Here is a 20,582-nt window from a genome sequence, read left to right as displayed (position 1 = left end):
ATTTGGAGGTGCTTTTGTAGGACGAGATACATTTAAATTTGAGACATAGCTATTTAACAATCAAAGGGGTTCTTTTCTAATTATTGCTCAACGTTCTTGGGAAAAGTTTGTAAATCACAAATATACTGTGTTTAGAACTGGAAGTTAATTGACCTAGAGTTTTACTCTGGGATAACTCCACTCTAATTGCTTGATCTTACACAACACCTCCAGGTTTCCCGAAGTAGGGTGATCATAATTCTGTTTGTGCCTATTACAACAAAATTATTCATAACATCCCTTTCCTTCTTAAAAGTGTTCTCGTTTTGATGATAAATTATGTGGTTACTTTACCCATAAATGTAATATCTGCCCTCGAGTACTTAATGTGATGAACACATATGAAACTTCCTCCTGTACTGGGTAAGATTCTTTTCCTTAAGCTGGGAGATTTCTGTTCAGTGGAGTTAGGAGGGCATTAATAAAGATAGCCTAGTGGAGATCAGGGTGATCTCAAGGTTTAAGACGATTTATAGGCTAGAAAAGAGCCCTGTGTTTTCTGTGCTTGCATCAGAAACACAACATAGGTGGATGTTACTTAGCTTCTCTGGGCAAAACTGAATTCTCATTGCTCAAAGGTAGTTGTGCACTTATGTATCATTAAAAATTTTAGGGCTTCGCTGGTGGCACAGTGGTTGAGAGTCCACCTGCCGATGCAGGGGACACGGGTTCGTGCCCCGGTCTGGGAAGATCCCACATGCCACGGAGCGGCTGGGCCCGTGAGCCATGGCCTCTGAGCCTGCGCGTCCAGAGCATGTGCTCAGCAACGGGAGAGGCCACAACAGTGAGAGGCCCACGTACTGCCAAAAAAAAAAAAAAAAAAAAAATTATCTGCAGTCAGATACACTCAATCCCAAGGGCAAATAAATCTGAGTACATAGTTGTAAGTATTTTCAGTTAGTATATTTAATTTTTTAAATAGACTATTTTTTAGAGTGCTTTTAGGTTTACAGCAAAATTGAGCAGAAAGTAGAGTTCCCACATATCCCCTGCCCACACGCACACTTACAGCCTCCTCCACTAACACCATCCCTACCAGAGTGGTACATTAGTTACAATTGATGAACCTACGTTGACACATCATTATCACCCAAAGTCCGTAGTTTACGTTACAGCTCATTCTTGGTGTTGTACCTTCTACAGGTTTTGACAAATGTATAATGCCATATATCCACCATTATTACTAGAGAATAGTTTCACTGCCCTAAACATTCTTTGAGGTCCACCTATTCATCCCACCTCCCCCTTAGCCCCTGGCAGCCAGTGATCTTTTTGCCGTTTCCATAGTTTTGCCTTTCCCAGAATGTCATATAGTTGGAATCATATAGTATGTAGCCTTTTTTAGATTTGCTTTGTGCATTTAAGGTTCCTCCATGTCTTTCCCTGGCTTGATAGCCCATTTCTTTTTAGCACTGAATAATATTCCATTGTCTGGAAGTATATTTAATTTTAAGAAAGTGTTATTGATAGGCTGTTTCTAGATAGGCTTACTAAATTTACCACAAGAAGGATCTTAGTTCTTTTTAACAACAGATTGAATGTATGTTAAACTGTTAAGTTTTATAAAAATTTCAGGTGCTGCCCTTTATTAATTTGGCCACTGACCATACCACCAGAGAACTGTCTGTAATGTCTTTTTTAAACTCTTTCCTATGAAGCCAGGCTTTTCAAGAGAAGAGTGGTGGAATCATCAGCACTATGGGGAAGTCTTGCTTCTGAACCATCTTTTGTTTTCTCACTCTTCTCTCCCCCTTCCCCAACACACACACACACGCACATGCACACACACACACACACATACACACACAAACAGAATTGCTTTAGGATCTCTTTGATTCTGTGCAGTTCTATCTCCATTCTTTAATAGAATTATAATTTTAAGGAGTTAGTGATTGTAGTGTGCTGCACATTCAAGTGGAGGGGTCCTGACTTTTCATAGCCAGAAATGATTAATTACATTTAAGTGGTGACAAAAATATCTGTAACTTTAACTACAAAAAACTTTCCTGGCCCGGTGAGGCACATTGACTGCAGTTGTGGAAAGTGTTAGGAGACCATGCTTTGGCTTTGGACACACCTGGATTCCAGTCCAGACTCTTTCACTATTAGCTTATAACTGTGGGAAAAGTACTCAACTTTTTTGGGCCTTAGTTTCCACATCTTTAAGGGGATTATAATGGCACCTATGTCATGTTGTGAGGATTAAATGAGATCATGTAAAAGTGCTTAGCACATCGTCTAACACATAACACATACTTAGAAAATGTTACCTGTTGATATAATGTCTGATGATAAGTAATACTAGTAATAGCTGTCAAAGAGAGCACAGATGTCTGTTAGTGTTTAAGGGATTTTTACTTTTGTTTTTAGGTAAGTTTGCATAAATATATATCATATAATTTACTAATTCAAAGGACATTTTCAACTTGGTCCTCTTGTCCTGTATGCAAGTAGAAAACTGAACTAAATCAGATCAGCGTTCCTTCTTCCTTAGGAGTGTCTTGTCCAGGGGTTGCAGTGTCAGTTTGAGTGAGTTTCTTGGTTCTCTGCAGTGGGGAATTGTGTTCAGACTGTTTCCCGGCTACCTTTGAATTGTGGTGTGTTGGGATTTGTGATTATATTGGAATCGGATGGGTTCTTGGTGTTTCTGGACATACTTGCAGGCATTCCTTTTATGTTAGCGTGGTTAGTAGATTGGATGAACAGGCTTAAATCTAAGCTTGTTTTGAAGTGCAATTCAGAAGAAGGGAGAAAAAATACAGAACAGATCCACTAGCAGCATATTTCTAGAGCATAATCAAGCACATAATCACAGCATTCGAGAGGACATAAACTCCGCCAGTTCACAGAGAATGTGAGAATAAGCATTTGTGATTTCCACTTAATGATCAAGAATATGATTAAAACAGAGTAATACTTTTTACTGCTCTCTAGGGATTTACTGATAACCAGTTTTCTTTAGTGATTGAACCAGTAGTAAAATGAACAAAACCAGCTTCCTTCTCTCTGTATATTAGTTGGCAATGACTTTGACAGGTGGGCAGGTGGCAGTTTGTAAGACTAAAACATAGCTTCTTGGGTACCCCTTTATCTGGAAGTGAGCTCAGCTTTTCTTGCAGGGGCTTGGTGTCTCCCTGCTGGAATTCTAAAACTTCCCCTGCATCTGAGAATGATATCTTTTTGGCTTCTTGGGGCCTCTCATAGCTAGTTCCTTTCAAGGAACTGACATTGCATCTCAAAAGGTAGTTTAGAGTAGCATTTGAAGGCAGAACAGTTAATCTAAGGCTGTTAATTACTGCTTCCTGTCCTTCCCAGACTCTGAATCTTTTATGAATTGAAAGACTAGTATGAATTTGGAGTTCTTGACCTCTACTTGAGTAAGTGTAGTACCTCCCTTAGGGTTCTGAGGTCCCTGGTGTAGAGTTTATCTCCAAAGGCAAATACTTCTATGGATATAAACAGAAATATTTCCACTTAGCAACCTGCATTTTCAGCCAGCCCCATTATATCCTTGGCTTTTGGTCTGTAGGAAAACTTCCATTGAATTCATACCTCTCCTGTGAAATATTCTCAACCTGATGTTGGTAGATACTGACCCCACTCTGCTCATTGCAGAGGATCTGGCTTGGTCCCAAGAGTGACTCAGAGTACCCTCTTTTAGCTTCTCACCTGTACGTTAGATACTGAATTACCTTAGCCTGAATTGGTAAAAATGCTGAATGAACCCTTGGTGGTGGAGTAAATGGGTGAGAGAGAGTATGCTTGCACTGTGATATGGACCCCACTCCAAGTTCTTCCAGTAAGTCTGGAGTTTTTTTTTCACTCTCTTTTTGCCATTGCCACCTTGTCTTATGGAAGTGTAACCTCAAGCAAATTATGGGCCGTTGGAAGTAGGCATCAACTTTTAGTTCCTGGGCAGTGCCTGGCAATGTTGTTGAAGCCTAGCCTTCACCATAGAGTTTAGTTTAATTCATCATTGTACAGTTCTCATTCTTTTTGATCTGGCCTCTAGAAGCCAGGCAACTAAATTATGTGAAGAGAGCCTGTCAAATGCCATGGTTATTTTTTTGTTTTGTTTTTATTTTTATCCCATGGTTATTTTTAAGACTGACTTTTCAGAAGAATTTTCTAGTTGTATAAATTTATGGGATTATGGAGGGCATAGTCCCTCCAGACACTGGCAATGAGTTGAGTTACTGTTACTGTTGGTTCTACTCCTGAGCTGACCCCCATAGTATTTCTTACTCTGAAGTACAGATTGTCTTGCTCTCCTATGCCTGAGGGTCTGCATTCAGGTGGAGGCTGCTTCACAGACAATTGGGTTGTTTGCCATGGGCCCAGGGAAGAAGAGGATGTGGGGAAAGTCTAACCTGAATTCAGGATAGGATCCTGCATGAGAGAAATTTGCTAGCCTTTCAGTTGAAATTTGGACTCTGACTCCCAAAAGAAGGTGTCAGTAGGTCAGTTAACACTTCTTGTTGTGACCCATAAAAGACATTGCATCTCTAACGAAGTGTTCACCCATCCAAAAGAGAGATCCTGACTTGCATATAACCTGTTGCCACTTCCGGTTATCTTTCATCACTTGCCTGAGTTTGGAAAGGTAATGGTTTGTGCTCTAAGGAAAGAGATTTCCCCGAGACCTGAGGCTTTCTCATTCCTACTGGCTGGGCCCATTGCTAAAACGCTTTCCAGTGGGCTTGCTTCTGCCTGGCCAGCACCTGGGCTGCCCCAGCTTGTAATTAGCCTGCCTTTGCTTCATAAGCTTCCCAGGGTGGTTCTTCTTCTAAAAGCTTGTATGAAATGCTGTTTACTGTCTCTTTATAGTTTAAAAATGAATCCTTTTTGTTCTTTGCAGCTCATTTGCTTTTTTCTTTTCTTTTCTTTTCTTTCCTTTAAATTACTATTAACACCTGTTGATTCTTTTTTTTTTTCTGATTGGCCTGTCACTGCATTCCTGCTCCCCCTCCCTCTAGCTGGGTTTGTCAAGTCGCCCATGTCAGAAACTAAGCTCACTGGGGACGCCTTTGAGCTGTACTGTGACGTGGTCGGGAGCCCCACGCCAGAGATCCAGTGGTGGTACGCAGAAGTCAACCGGGCAGAGTCTTTCAGACAGCTGTGGGACGGTGCTCGGAAGCGCCGTGTCACCGTAAACACCGCCTACGGGTCAAACGGCGTGAGTGTGCTGAGAATAACCCGGCTCACCTTGGAGGACTCTGGGACTTACGAGTGCAGGGCCAGCAACGACCCCAAGAGGAATGACTTGAGGCAAAACCCTTCCATAACATGGATTCGAGCCCAGGCCACCATAAGCGTCCTTCAGAGTGAGTCCAGCACCCTACAGTAGTAGTACTGTAGTCACTAGAGGTGGCCCGATGACCCTTCCCTTCTGCTTCCTTTCCCTCTTCCCCAGTATGATCACTCACCCCACCCCTTGTCTTCGTTTTTTCAAACCCACGATCCTTCTGGTTGTAGTGTATGAAAATATTTGTGGCAACTTTTTTTTTTCTTCTTTGCTGTCCTCTTTACCTCCCTTATCCCCCAACCCTTCTCTGTGTCTTTCTCCTCAGGAACAAAGAACTTGGGGAAATCTGTGATTGTCCAAAATCATCTGCATTGGGAAGAGGTGGGGAGGGAGAACTGGGGAGGCTAACAACAAGAAAAAAAAAAAAAAAACACTTAAAACTCACAAAACCAGGCAGTCAAACCAGGATAGTGTTGAATTGTTTCTTTCCCTCTACTTTAATTTTGTAGTAGGTTTTCTGCTATCCTTTTGCTGATTTATTCTTTGGTGCCTTTCTATTTTTATTTCTCTCCCCAGTCTAACTACTTTTTATTTCTTCTGTTCATCTGTTTGAAGCTCTCTGAGTAGCTGCCTTCACCTCTATGGTTTTAAGTTTGTGTCTGCCCAGCCTCTTCCCTCACTGTGACTTAGTGTCATCCTGTTCTGTGATGGGAATGTTGCCGTGAGTGTGGTGTGGTGATGTGTTTTGGTTGTTGGGTGGCATGTAAGCTTGGATATTTCCATAGTTCTAGCTCTTTTTCTTTTCTAAAACAGTGGCATATGCTTCTCTGATAACAGCCCTCCACTGCAGCAGTATTACTCTTCACTGGTCCTGCCCAGCTAGTCTCCTATTCTCTTAAAAGCAGCAGCCTGAGATTTCCTCCTTATGTCTTGCTGTTAGGAGCCAGGTGACTAAGCTGCAAAGTATTTTTTAAAACCCCATCATGCTGTTTCAAAGTCAGAGTTGGATCTGTTGACAGATAGTTTGACTCTGATGACTGACTGTTGGCACAGCAGTCACTGCCACACTATCATTCCAGAGGCTGGCAACCCCAGAAATAGTTTGGAAGCCATTCACACTGGCCTTTCTTGTGTCTTAAAAAAGGAAACTAAATTCCAACCCTGTTCCTCTGTGTGGTAACAGTGAGCTGAGCAGTTGGCTCAGAATCCTTCCCTTCACCTGTAGTAGCAGGTACAAGTAAGACATCAGACACAGGAGCTTTTGTGGCCACCTCTTTCTGGATAGTGTCTTGCTGCTTGTATGGTGGGAAGGAGAGGGAGGGAGAAGCCACCACAGAGCCAGTGCTTCTGGCCAGAAAGAGTTCTAGCCTATATCTGTCCTTATTATAGTTGAGGAAGCATTCTCCATTTAATGGAAAGATCTTCTGGATTTTTCACCTTCTTGTCAAGGACTCAGTAGGAGTCCCTAGAGCCAGTTCAGGCTTAAAGAACTGATAGATTTATAGAGAGTAAATAAAAATAGTAAATTACATTTATGAGGATATTGGTAATAACACAGGAGGTAATCTGACATGGGCCTTGAATCTATATATTTCTATGGAAAATAGCAAGTTACTTGTCTGTTCTTTATAGCAACTCAGAAGATGCCTATGAAGAGGACTTAGAGTAGAGTTAGAGGCTGCTGCAGTTGGCACTGTTGAATTAGAGAACCTGCTTCTGGAAAGGGAAAAAGAAAACCTTGTCTATGTGAAAATGGGGAACATTAACCCAGTGATTTTTCTTTTATTTAACGATTTTTTTCCCTTGCACGCCTCCTTCTCCTGCCCCCTTGCTCCTTTCCTTGTAAAAGCAGAATTACCCAAATGGCCACAAAGCTCTGCAGAAGTTTGTAGGCATGGACTGGGCTGGGCATTTGGTACTTGTACTTGCAGGAGCCTGACTCAGGTAGACTCATAGTTAAAAGGTCATGCCTTGGGGCTAGAAGAAGATGCGGCTTTGGGGTACCTACCTCTCAATCTCGAGAGTATACAGCAGTCTCCCAGTTTACTTAGAAATAAGCTTCCTAACTTTGGGGTGTCTGCATGTGGTTGAAACAAACCCTGGCTAGTTCAGACTCTCCCCAGACCTCCCCGTCAATCCGTTGACGCTAGTTAACTGTTTTAGAGAGCCAGGCTTCTTTTTTTTTTTTCAACACCCTGAACTCCACTCTAATTGGATTTTTTTATGATTTCAGCACCCTCAAGGACATTTGTCTCCAAGGGGAAGTTGAAATTTTCTATCTAAGAATGACCTCCTGGGCTTCCCTGGTGGCGCAGTGGTTGAGAGTCTGCCTGCCGTTGCAGGGGACACGGGTTCGTGCCCCGGTCCGGGAAGATCCCACATGCCGTGAAGCGGCTAGGCCTGTGAGCCGTGGCCGCTGAGCCTGTGCGTCCGGAGCCTGTGCTCCGCAACGGGAGAGGCCACAACAGTGAGAGGCCCACGTACCGCAAAAAAAAAATGACCTCCTGGCAGTAATGTAAGGCAGGAAGAGAAGCGTGCCCAGTTTTTAGGTTCTCTCTCTGTCCATAGCATGTTCTACATATGAATGATGGCTAGGGTAAGTAAGGGTCTCCTAACCAGTGCTTCTAAATAGGAGTAAGTGGCAGGTAAGAATTTTTGAGCTTCTCCTAAATGTTCATCTCTCTTGGACTGTCATGGGCAATGCTTGACCACCAGTGTTCGATCAGAAATAAAAACCCCCCACCTTCATCCTGGTGCAGAATGCAGATGTGGCACCGAGGCCAAGGAGCTTGGTCTAGCACTGGTTTCCATATACAGCAATTACAGGAGGAAGGTTACCCCACCCCACAACCCTCCTATGGTGCAGAATCATATTTAAACCTATTAAAATTATTGACTTGCTCCCAGCTGACTCTCTCCTGGATCTTAAGGGAAAAATGCTTTCCTTTGCCTTCTGAGAATTCTTGGCAGAAAGTCTACCAGGTTGCTTTCATCACCTTCTTAATCTCATTGAGCTGCAGTGGTCATTTGCATCACCACAGGTAAGAGTAGCATTTGCTTTGGCCTCCTTGTAATTTAAGCATCTGGAAGCTCTTGGCCTCAGAGTTTACCCTTTCTCAGTGCAGTCTGAGAGGAAGAACCAGAAGGCGAGTACCAAATGGGACAGAAAATAAAATTGAATAATAAAAATTCAGTGAAAACCTAAAAGTGTGTTTGGGTTTTAATGTTGCCTTTATATTTTTTTAATTTCTGTGGAGTACTGGTTCTCTCTTTTTATCGCTTTTGTTTTTGCTTGGTTTTGATTTTCCTGAAATTGTGGTGCTTTCTGCCGATGGTGTGTGTGCGCCTTCCATTGCAGGGTTAGCAGCTGTTCTGCTCGACTTAAGGCCCAGGGATTTGGCTTCTGTCCAGTGTGTTTTGGAAACCATGGGACACCACTGCGCTAATGTTTACATGCATCTGCTTCTGTCTTAGTGGCTGCTATGCCTCCATTATCTGTATATAGAGACCCTGTTTGATGTTACGGATAAGGACCAGTGCTGAATGAAAGATAACCACTATCCTTTTGCCAGAGTTGGAAAATAATTAGAACCAATTTACTTGAGCAAACTTGAGGATTTGCTTTATTTATCACAAGTTTCTTTGACGATATGAGCTCTACAATGTTACATTGGAGGTGCTTGGGCATTACATTTTTCAAGTGTCCCATGACGTCTCTGTCCTCTCCTGCTTCCTGCACAATGAACAAAGCTTAGTTCCAGTGAAGGGAGAGAGTTTTGTCTTCAAGAGTTAAGAGTCAGCACTATACTTTATAAAATGTTGGCAGGGAGCTGCTACAGAGTTGCAGACAGGAAGTAGCCAGGTGCAGGGAAATGGGAAGTTAGTCAAGGATTTCTGAGAAAGAATTGGAAAAAAAGTAAAAGAGCAAATACCTCTGATTGTGGATTGGAAAAGATGGCTAGTTTAGACTTTACCTGAAAATGTTTGACCAAAAGTAGAAAAAGAACTAACCATGGGAAATGATTAAAGATAAATAACGACAAAAGACAATAAACAAACTTCAAGACTTTAATATAGTGATGGAATTCAAAGTGCTTTATGAACCTTCCAGTAACGGTATTGATATAGTGTGCCTTAAAAAATTTCTGCTCAATGTGTTATAATATTTGACTCAAATAGGTTATTTTTGTAGATACCAAATGAGTGATTCCAGGTTATCTAAGCCCAGGTAGAACCAGAAGTTGAAGTATATAACTTGCCCTAGGGTGGAAGGTGTATGGGGGTGTTTTTGGGTTGGAGGAGGAGGGATAAAGAATTCGGTCAGATGTGTTTTCTAGGCCCAGCTTTGTCACTAATGATAATTATGGCCTTGCACAAGTCATTGTACCTTTCTAGCTCTTAAAGAGTGGGATTCATTGAACTCTTAAGGGCCTTTCAGCTCTAAAATTCTAGGAGCCCATCATACCAACATATACCACATTCTAGTTATGATTATCTTAGAATGGAAAGTGTTTTAAAGTGCAATTCTGAAAAAATTTTGTCTTTGGAGTAAAATATGGGCTGGAGAGAAGAACTTATGGTTCCTTAACAGTTTTCTCTCGGCAAAATTTGGAAAATGCAATAGACTTTCAATAGGAAATTTGCTTTTAGGATCTACATTGTCTTTTTCTGCATAATTAATGGCCAGGCTATTTTGCCATAGATTTATCAGATTTAAATGTGGGAAAAGCCATATATGCCTAATTATAACTATTACTGTTTCAAGGCAGGAAGTTTATTAGTTATCTAAATGATAATTGCCTTTGTCTTCAGAGCTGCAAAGTGGAGCCTGATTTTCTAATTGAAGCCGAATTGGTTGGTGGTTCTTATCTCATAAAATGGTGGTATTCAAAAGCGTACTGTTGCCAGTGCAAGCATCCATAATACTCCCATTCTTTTCACGTCTAGGCCAACTGGTCTTCAGGCTGTTGTCTGCGCTAGTGGTCATTTGCTTATAATCATTGTTTTTCCTTTCTTGACTTCCTCCAAAGTGGCAAAGTGAAATTCCTCATGTGGTCCTGTCTGCCCTCCCTCTTCTAGTCTCCCCAACCTACCCCATCCAACTCTCAGGCCAGGGCTGCAGAGCATGGAACTGTGGCTCCCTATCATTGTGCACTCTTATTACAGAGCCAAGGATTGTCACCAGTGAAGAAGTCATTATTCGAGAAAGCCCTGCGCCCCCTGTCACCCTGCAGTGTAACCTCACCTCCAACTCTCACACCCTTACATACAGCTACTGGACAAAGAATGGGGTAGAACTGACTGCCACTCGTAAGAATGCCAGCAACATGGAATACAGGTGAGAGGGGCTAGCAACTCCTGGGAAGATGGGAGGGAACATGGTTGAGTTTACTTGACATTCATAATCTGTAATTATGCTATGTGGGAGAGACATGGTCCTCCCCTGGAGACTAATCCAGTATATCTGGGGTGAGGCCCAGGAATCTAGAAAGGATTTCTAATGAGTGGCCAGGTTTGAGAGCCGTAAAAGATCCCTTCACTATGATGATAGAGCAACTGAGGGCATCGGGAGTGATTTGCTTAGGGTAACAATGCTAGTCAATAAAAAAGCCACAATTAGAATGCAGGTCTCTTGACTAAATCCAGTGGTTTGAGGAATCAGATTGAAATCTGATCTAGGACTCTTAGAGCAATATCACCCTAAGTGATATTTCCACTGAGTAGATTTCCTAGTGAATTACCTTTAGGAGTGTTTATTATGACCATAACCTGATCAGGACCAGTGGATACAGAGCTCATTACTGATCTGGAAAAGGATGGTAGCCTGGAAATACCCTTTGATGAAAGAGGGATATTTGCTGGCAGAAGTTACCCAGCACCTGAAGATTTGGTACTTTTTTGGAATATCTAGAACACCTGGTACCTCACCTTTCAGAATAGTTTGTTCCTAGTTGAAAAGGATCAGCTAATCCTATTTGGCAGGATGATGCATTGCAAAGAAAGAGTGCACTGGAGTGAGACCAGGAAAACCTGTGTACCTAGTAGTAGCAAGGACATTCTGCAGTATTTTGCAGAATTGAAATCATTTCATACCCCTTATTTAATTGACCCACATTAATTTGTGAATCCTCCTTTTTTTCGGATAAGAAAACTGAGACTCAAAGAGTAATGCTTGACTGCTTTCAAGGCCACATACTGTACCTGATAAGTTGCAGAACCAAGGCTAGGTTCCAGGTCTTCTGACTTTCTAGAATCTAGGTCATTGGTTTTTTTTCATTTTTTATTGTTTGTTTGTTTGTTCTTCTGCTGTATTATACCATTTCGTGGCAAGGTAGTTAATCTCTCTCCACTGTAGTTTCTTTTGATATAAAATTGGAAATATAGCCTCAGCTATATCCTCATAGTTTGGAAAAGGTTAATCAAATAGAGATGCTGAGTGGAATAAAAGGCATCTATTCTTGGTCTGTCTATTAGTTTTACAAGTTTGTTTTTTTATAATACCTCTTTCAAGGTACCACATGTCCAATCATGTTTCTCTTGGGTCTTGTACTGTGTTACCCGCCAAAGCTTTGAACTGTAACTTTATGTAAAGTTTGAACCTAACTTTATAGAACTCTTCTTTTTTTTTTTTAATTGGAGTATAATTGCTTTACATTGTTGTGTTAGTTTCTGCTGTACAATGAAGTGAGTCAGTTATATGTATACATATATCCTCTCCCATCTTGGACCTCCTCCTCCCACCCCCCAGTTCCTACCCATCTAGGTCATCACAGAGCACTGAGCTGAGCTCCCTGTGCTATACCACAGGTTCCCACTAGCTATCTGTTTTAGACATGGTAGTGTATTTTTCCTCAGCCTATTTGAAGCTCTCCGGGGGGTGTTCTGCATTGTCAGAGTTTTTCAGGGAATCTGTAGAGTAACAACTCAAATTTTGTAGAGTAACAACTGATAAGTCCCTTGGGTCACCTAATACGTCGGCCATGGAGCCAGTGTCAGACCCTGCTTCTGCTTAGCCTGTAGGGGACATATTTGATTTGCTTTAGTTACTTCCCAATAGCTAGTCAAAGGAAATGTTGTGGGGAGATTTTGAGCCCATAGGCATGGCCTCAAGTTTGGGAGTCATCTCTCAAGGAACTTACTGTAGTCAAGTCTAAGCCCTAAAGATATTGCTGCTGCTGCTCCTCCTCCTCCTAACTCTGGAACATTGCTAAGAGCAGCTAACTGGTGTCTGTTTCCTTATTGGGAGCATATTGATATAAGAATAGGCATTTGGTTCAAATTGAGAAGACTGTTGACAGCTCCTCTTAGAATCTTATGCTGCCGTGGGTATACTGAGACAGTCCTGTGGGTGGGCTATGTCTCTCCTCATCCATACTCTCTTCAAGTCTTTTTTGGGATGAACAGTAAGATGAGTAAGTGCATTTGGCCAGTGTTTGAGGTCAGGCGTTTTTCTCAGACATTAGTGCAGTGGAGATTTGACCATTGCAAGTATCATATTTTAACCATTGAGCAAAAGAGTAGGAGCGGGGGCTTTCCTGGTGGCGCAGTGGTTGAGAATCCGCCTGCCGATGCAGGGGACACGGGTTCGTGTGCCGGTCCGAGAAGATCCCACGTGGAGCGGAGCGGCTGGACCCGTGAGCCATGGTCACTGAGCCTGCGCGTCCGGAGCCTGTGCTCCGCAACGGGAGAGGCCACAACAGTGAGAGGCCCGCATACCGCAAAAAAAAAAAAAAAAAAAAAAAAGTAGGAGCGAAATAATGTTTATTTTCTCATCTGGAAGCTGATGTTTCTCTGTTTTCTGTGATTATACACCAGCCTTTCTGCACGTTTCGGGGGATGTGTCTAGGCCAGCATGAACTGAGCTGATACGAAGCTGACCTTCAGGGCCAAGAAAGCTTGTATAGGATCACCCTATAGGATTCAGAGGAAGTACTGCTCTCTTCATACATACATCTTACAGTCCTTTCACTCTGCTTAACTTGGTCTAAGTTTGTGTTCATTCATGTGTTTATTCATTTTTCTACTGTATTCCAGGCACCAGGGTATGTGCTGGGTATAGAATTGTATACCAAATAAACAGTGCCTATCTACATAGAACTTGGTCTGTAGGGAAAAACAGACATTCATCAAGCAATCACATAAATAAATAATTACACATTGTGATAAGGGTCGTGAAGAATTACAGTGTAGTATGAGAGAGAATGTCAGGGAGAGGGATGTCACTTAGATTGTGGGGTGGAAGTGACATGTAAGCCAAGACCGATGGAAAAGGACTTAAGAGGCTAAGAGTGATGGGACGAGCATTCTATATAAAGGAGCATCTTGTGTCAGGGTTTTGAGGTAGGGACAAGTTCAGCACATTGAAAAACTGATGAAGAGACCTGTAGGGCTAGAAAGTGGCTGAGATGACACTAGGGAGGGGCCAGATCATGCAGGGCCCTTGAGTTCTAGCTGCACCTAAAAGTCTTAGGAATTGAGCTGCATCTCTGTGGCTGATGCTCTGATGGCAGAGTTTCCCCCATTATTCGTATGTCCTGTTAGTAGACTTATTGAAAGGCATGCTACTAAAATGCAGGGTAGGAAGAACACTACTACCAAAAGTCTTCAGGGAAGTGCAGAAAAAGATTTGCTTTTTTCCTGCTCTTATTTATCTGACTGGAACCACCAGGTGAGCAAGAACTTTTTGGTGATGACTCCATCTTCTGTATCTAAGTGTAGATTATAGTAGTTTGTACAGCCCTCTTTTGATTACTTGCTTTGTAGTTTATTTCTGCCAATAGACTGGAGCATCTTAATGTTAGGGACCTGTATTCCTGACACCCAGTAAGAAGTAAATTATTAATACACAGAGGGAGGTTTTTGCTTTCAGTTAGGAGGAGGTGAGTTGCATGTCAGGGCACGACTTGGAGAGCAGGGTCCCTGGTTGCCCCTTTGATTCTCCTTTTGTTGTGTATTTTGACTGTTCCCAGCTTCCTTACTTGATTTTTCTTCTCATCTCTGCAGGATCAATAAACCGAGAGCTGAGGATTCAGGCGAATACCACTGTGTATATCACTTTCTCAGTGCTCCTAAAGCAAATGCCACCATTGAAGTAAAAGGTACAACCCAACAGAGGCTGTGGTGTGAGCCTCTCACTCTGCTTCTGAGACACTGACTTGGTCTGGGCTTCCAGTCTTTGAGCTTTTCTTGTTTTCATAATGGGAGGCGATACAATATTATGGATAGGACTGAAGGGTCAGGAGCTCAACTGCCCGGGTTTAAATCCAAATCCCATCATTCACTGTGTGACCGTGGCGAGTTATTAACTTCTCTATGCTTCTGTTGCCTCATTTGTAAAACCTAACACGTGGCACATGGGTAGGTTAGAGGAATTAAATAAGTTAATATAGTAGGTTGAACCATATGAAATTTCTGTTTTTGTAGTTCAAAAAATGTTTCAATTTTGGTAGCTTCATAATGGTTCATCCTTAGGTCAAGCTCTTAGAATAGAGCCTTTGAAGTATTATTATGTAGGTATCTCCAATGGGCCAGGATTTGGCAAAGTACAGTGTGCAGGGTGAATATAAACTCTTTGTAAGGTAATTCATTAGAATTGTAATAAAAACTCTGGGTGCCTGGCATCTTAAAGATGAGATTGTAGCTGAAGTTTGCAAGAAAGGCCAATAGAACTGTAAGAGAGCTAACTAACATTTAACCCAGCTTTCCTGTGTTATTTCAAAGAAGCAGCTGAGACCCAGAAAAGTGAAACCACTAGCTCTCTGTCACACAGTGAATTTGTGGCAGAGCTAGCATAGAACCCAGGTCCTGACTCCCATCCCTATGTTTTTCCATTTTATAAAATGACCATGGGGAGGCAGGGCTACTGTTTGAGGTCAGACTGAAGAGATGAGGATCTTTTTTAGTCCTTTTCATTTTACTTAGGAAGGACAAACTTGTTCTCTAAATCTATAGGGTGATCCCTAGAAGCTGGAAGGATGAATTTAGGAAATGGGAATGGCATATATAGCAGGTATTCAGATTTTCCTTAAAATATTTGGAAGACTAAAAATTCAGACTCAAGAAAATCTTAGACACAGGCAAAGTTTCTATTTTATGTTGTTACTAAAGGAAAGTAGTGTCTTGGTGACACTTGCCCTAACTTGTGTCCTTGTTGACATAAGGACAGCCAGTGCCTCCTCTAGTGGCCAGATTCGATTCTAAATGCCTGAAGGGGTGGAGTCACAGTGGCATGGTTACAGTCCACACAGGCCAGAGAACCTAGGATTTGATTAACTCCGTGGCTTTTCTTGTAGAGATCTGGGTTTATCATTGTTTTTGAAGAGTGCCATATTTATTCAACATGAGGATGAAAGTGTGATAAAGTGTTTTCTCTTAAGCCAGCCAAGGGCCCTGGATGAGCTGAGCTACGTGGGGAGATGTTTCACTCCTTCATATGATATCTGAGGCCCTGCAACATTCCAGGCTAAGCTTTTGGCACAAAGTTCAGGTGCAGAGGGAATGGGATGGGTGAGGGAGGGAGAGTGTCTAGTGTCTAGTTAATCGAGGTCTCCAAGACTAAAGGATAATTACATATAATTCGAAGTCTTGACTAACTCTAATCATATTGATCAAGCGTTAATGATTTCTAAGCAGCACTTTCAGGAGTAGAAAGAGAGTTATTTTTCCATTGGTTTGTCTGCTCGAGAAGGTGAGGTTCCGATGGCCCCAAAGGCATCTTTCCTCACATTCTCTTTAGCAGATAAGAAGTGGTCTGGAGGCTGCAGTCAGGAGTGTCTTCCGAGGAAGATACAACAGGCACAGTATCTCACCATAATGAAGGCATGTACTTTGCTCCGTTGCGTTTGTGCTGTACAATAACCCTGTGAGGTGGATTGGGCAGGTGGTATTAATATCCTCATTTTAAAGAAGTAGACCTTAAGAGAATTCTGTTTTATATAATCCTAAAACATATTCTGTGACTAGCTTGGGCAGATACGTTAGTCTGTCAAGAAAATTCATATGGAATTCTAGTCTTTCTTCCTTCTCTCCCCTGACACCTGGATAGAGAACAGCTGAAAACTTAATGTCTTTTAGGTTAGAGATAGTTTGGTCTGGTAAAGACTGAACACTTGGCTTTTCTTGTGTAAGTTTAGGAGGGTTTGCCATAGGCCCAGGATCACATTCTAAGCTAGCTCTCGATTATGGTTGGGGTAGAAAACTGCCTTGAATTTACAGCGGTATATGTGTTGTTCCCACAGCATTTTCATGTAAACTCTTGTTTCCTCAGTTCCTCTAGGGTGGGGTAAGAGACAGTTATCTTTTTATAGCTATAATGATTTAAAAACTCTGCTGAGTAATAGAGAGGCAAGAGGTGGTACTGTACTCAAGAACAGAGAAATTCAGGGGATTCGGGACCATAAGTGACCTCTGCCAGAAGGAGTCTCTGAGAGTCTCCATTTGTGGTTTTAACTAAATCAACATTTCAAGGCAACATAATTCAGAGCATACATACATATTTCTTTAGCACTTATTCTACACTCAGCCCTTTTCTTCCCCATCTGGCTTTCCCTGCAGTTGAAAACTTCCCTGGGGTGTTGTTTGGGCTCAGCACTGTGGGGAGTGAAGGACTTAGACTAGCCAGAGACTGGGCATTATATGTCAAATGACTAAATCTTGAGTTACTTGTTATGTACAAAAGAAAAGAAGGCTGAAGGAATCAGAGGGAGGGACACATATCTGGGAACAGACCTGAGGTGGCAGTGCTTTTCCACCTTAGCCTGTAGATCCCCATCAAGAAAGGAATTTTGAGGGTGGTCGTATATACATGTGGTAGGGAAGGCCTTGCACCTGAAGTAAGGTTGGTTTGTTTTTTCTTTCTCTTTTTTTAAAGGACAAGAATGAGGCACAGTATAAACAGGAAGATACTATTACTGTTGAGGATTACATTTCTTAGGTATTTGGCAGGTGACCTGAGCAGATGCTGGGGGAGGAAGATGGAGCAGGGCTGGCCAAGGGGAGAGGAAACATCAATGACTAGACCTTGTGGGACCTCGGTCCTATAACCAGCCTCTCCAGGGATCTGCTTAGGTAACTCTGGGGAGGCTTCTCTTTCCTTTTTGACTCCTCAGAGGTTGTGTCTTCTGGAGACTCCACACCTTACCATACAGCATTTGTGAAAGAATAGGTGTTGAATTTTCTATCCCTGTAATTATTCAACTTTTCTAACCCTTAGTCCCTCCCTCCTCCTCTTCCTTTTCTAAAATTAAGAAATGTGCTCACAAAAACAAGTTAAAGTTTTCTATGTAATTGACAAAGTTGAAAAGAGAAAATATCTCTCATGACTCCTAGACCCTATCCTCACCCTTCAACCATTTTGGTTACTCCAGTAAACAAGGAGTTTGAGTTTAATTGCTGTTTTTAGAAAAGGATTTTGGTGGTCAGCAAGTCCTCTGCGACAGACATGCCATTGCCGCTTGTGAAAGGTACATCCCAGCCCCAGGAAGGTTTGGTTCTGGTGTTTTATTAGGGCCATCATTATGTCTCCCTGCTCATTGGGCATTTCAATTGAATTTCAGTCTTTTGGTGGCTATGAGAGCCAAGATTGATCTTGTTTTTCTTCTCCCTACTTATTAGCTTTCTTGCTATTTGAATATTATGACTAAATGTTAGGATTTCTAGAAGTGACCTTGCCCTGCATTCCTGTTTCCTACTCTGTTGCATGGCCTTACAACTGATATATCAAAGTTCAGACTGGCCGAGGCAGACTGTATAGTGATGGTGACAGATATCATTATTAGGAGTAATAATACACCTCTCATGTTTGTACAGCACTTTCAGCATGCAGAGTGTTTTTGTGCTCATTTATTCGTTTGACAGGCAGCTAGTTTGACAGGTGAAGATGCTTAGAGGTTGTGACATAGTTTAAATTCGAGCTGCTGTCAAAGCTGGTTCTGTCTCAGAATTGCCCTGACTTGAAAAGTCTCTGAAAGCATAACAGTAATATCTTGAAGCTGCTTGAACATTTTGAACATGAACCATAGCCCAAATAACCATACCTGTTCCTTCTTTTCCCCTCTTCAGGGTGCTACCCTGACCTACCTTAATAAGAATAAGAACAGCTAACGTTACTGTGTGCTTATTACTATGTGCTAGGCACATTACTTGTCCCTTTCCTCTCCTGTAGTCTTCACAACTCTGAGGTAAATGCCATTATTATCTCCACTTTCCAGGTGAGAAAATTGAGGCTCCAAGGGAATTGAATGATTTGCTCAGTGTGACATAGTCAACCAGTGGGGCCAGAGTTCTCACCCAAGCACCCTAGTACCAGAGCCCATGTTCCTAAGCACTAAGCCACACCGCTGTGTTCAGCATATAACAATGTAAAGGTCTTGGACTGACAGAAGAAATGGGTTCTAATCCTGGCCCTGCCATTATAAACTTGCTGTGGCCCTGACCAGCCACTTTCCTTTGTTGGGCCTCAGATTCCCCAAGTGTTATGATGAAGTAAGATGAGGTAGATGATCTTGAAGGTTTTGTAAGGCTCTAAAGGTCTGTGGTTCCCTTATGTGGACACAGATGAGAAGTTGGGTTAGTGAAGGGAACGATTTCTAAGCTTCTTTTCCTAGTAATAGTGACTGTCAGGTTCTTAACTTTGAGACTGTCACCTCAGTACCCCCCACACCTCCACGCGTTCATCTCCCTGTCTTATGAGACACTCCCTGTAGTCCCCTGATCTCAAACACTGATGCTAGGAGAAGTGTTAGAGCAGTGGTTCTCAAACTTGATTTAAGGTATATGAAATGTGGCCTAGGCATGAGGCTTATTAAAAGCACTCCAGATGATTATAGTGTACAGCCAAGGTTAGAATCATTCTTAGTGGAGACTTCAGTGCCTCCCACTCAGTGGTTTCACCTGCAGGAGAGGGAAAAGCCTCTTCCACAGAAGGCAGCACAAGTCCCAGACTGCTCTAGTCTTTACAACCACTGATGAATCTATTCTGTATAATTATTGAGCCAAAAAGCCAACATCTTCCTTTTCCTAAAAAATATTTATTTATTTGGTTGTGGCACGTGGGCTCCTTAGTTTTGGCAAGAGAACTCTTTGTTACAGCCAGCATGCATATGGAATCTAGTACCCCGACCAGGGATGGAACCCAGGCCCCCTGCATTGGGAGCACAGAGTCTTAACCACTGCACCACCAGGGAAGTCCCCCAACATCTTTCTTGCTTCCATCTCAGCCAGTCTCATATTGTTTCTTGGGCTTGGCCCTTGGCTAGCAGTAAATCTTAACTCTCCCTCTGCCTTCAGCCAAACCTCTATTTTTGCCTATAGAAAATATGAGGTGTCTCTGGGATTTGATAGGTTGCATGAAGGAAGCAAAGAGACCATCTCTACATTATCAGTGTGTGTATGATGAGACGTTGTGCAATATCTTTAAGGATGGAGTTTCTTTGAAAATGAGTTGCAAGATTATGAATTTGCTTTGAAAAGTGAGCACTAAAGAAGCAGTCCAGGTAAGAGGCCCCATACCTTGATTCTGTCTCAGCTCTGTTGTGTTAACTTTATTTAACATCATCTTCAGCTGAACATGCCTCCGTTGCCTAAGCTGGCACTTTCTACAGCCACCAGCCTGGCAGAGAAGCTGGATGCTTCTCTCTAAATGCCTGCAGGTTAGGCAGCAGAGGGTACTGAGGAACATGCCTTTGTCCTCAGCCAAAGGCCTAGATAATGACATTGGGTCAGGTGTTGGTGGGTAACTAAGACTGTTTTGGAACCCCGGTGTTGCCATTTATTAGGATACTGGAAGGGTCCATCCATTAACTCATGGGATTAGAGTATGTAGCTAACAAGGCCAGATCATGAGTTAATTCCCAAGTGGGTGTGTGATCTCTTCTAAGGATCTCTGTTACTTCTTTGCTACCCAGTCTGTGCCTCCCTGAGAAGGTAAAGGGAATTAAGCAGTATGTGCTCTGTCCGACTCCTCAGACCTACCTGCAGACCACCAGGACCTAGTTAAGTAGGTCCTTATTGAGTGGCAAGCCCACATAAGGTGAGGCACCATAATCAATATAAATAGGCCATTAATCAGTATAATTTGTCAGTATCTGACCTGAGTAAACCTTATTAGAGCCACAAACAAAAGTCCTGTTTATATTAGCAAATAGGGAGAAAACACATAATAATCAGCATCTTTTTGATTTCTTAGAACTCATAATGCCTGTCTTAGCCTAACCTTTCCTTTCTGTAACTAATAATGCAATTTAAATGTTTATTTTTGACCCTGGGCTCCAATCTTGTGCTAGATTGATACAGAGATGTA

General features: G+C 42.2%; 1 protein-coding gene across 2 annotated transcripts in view; it reads left to right on the top strand.

The window, feature by feature from the left end:
• NPTN (neuroplastin) overlaps positions 1-20,582 on the top strand; it is a 56,008-nt gene that overhangs the window by 18,736 nt on the left and 16,690 nt on the right. For both annotated transcript variants that reach the window (XM_065871454.1, XM_065871453.1), the window contains exons 2-3: positions 10,451-10,622; positions 14,288-14,382. In XM_065871454.1, coding sequence (XP_065727526.1) covers positions 10,451-10,622; positions 14,288-14,382 — 267 coding nt within the window. The remainder of the gene's footprint in view (positions 1-10,450; positions 10,623-14,287; positions 14,383-20,582) is intronic.

The sequence above is a fragment of the Phocoena phocoena genome, chromosome 2 (assembly GCF_963924675.1).
Source record: "Phocoena phocoena chromosome 2, mPhoPho1.1, whole genome shotgun sequence".
Classification (NCBI taxonomy): Eukaryota; Metazoa; Chordata; class Mammalia; order Artiodactyla; family Phocoenidae; genus Phocoena; species Phocoena phocoena.
The sequence above is the reverse complement of the archived record's forward strand: the minus strand, read 5'-3'. Positions and strand labels throughout refer to the sequence as shown.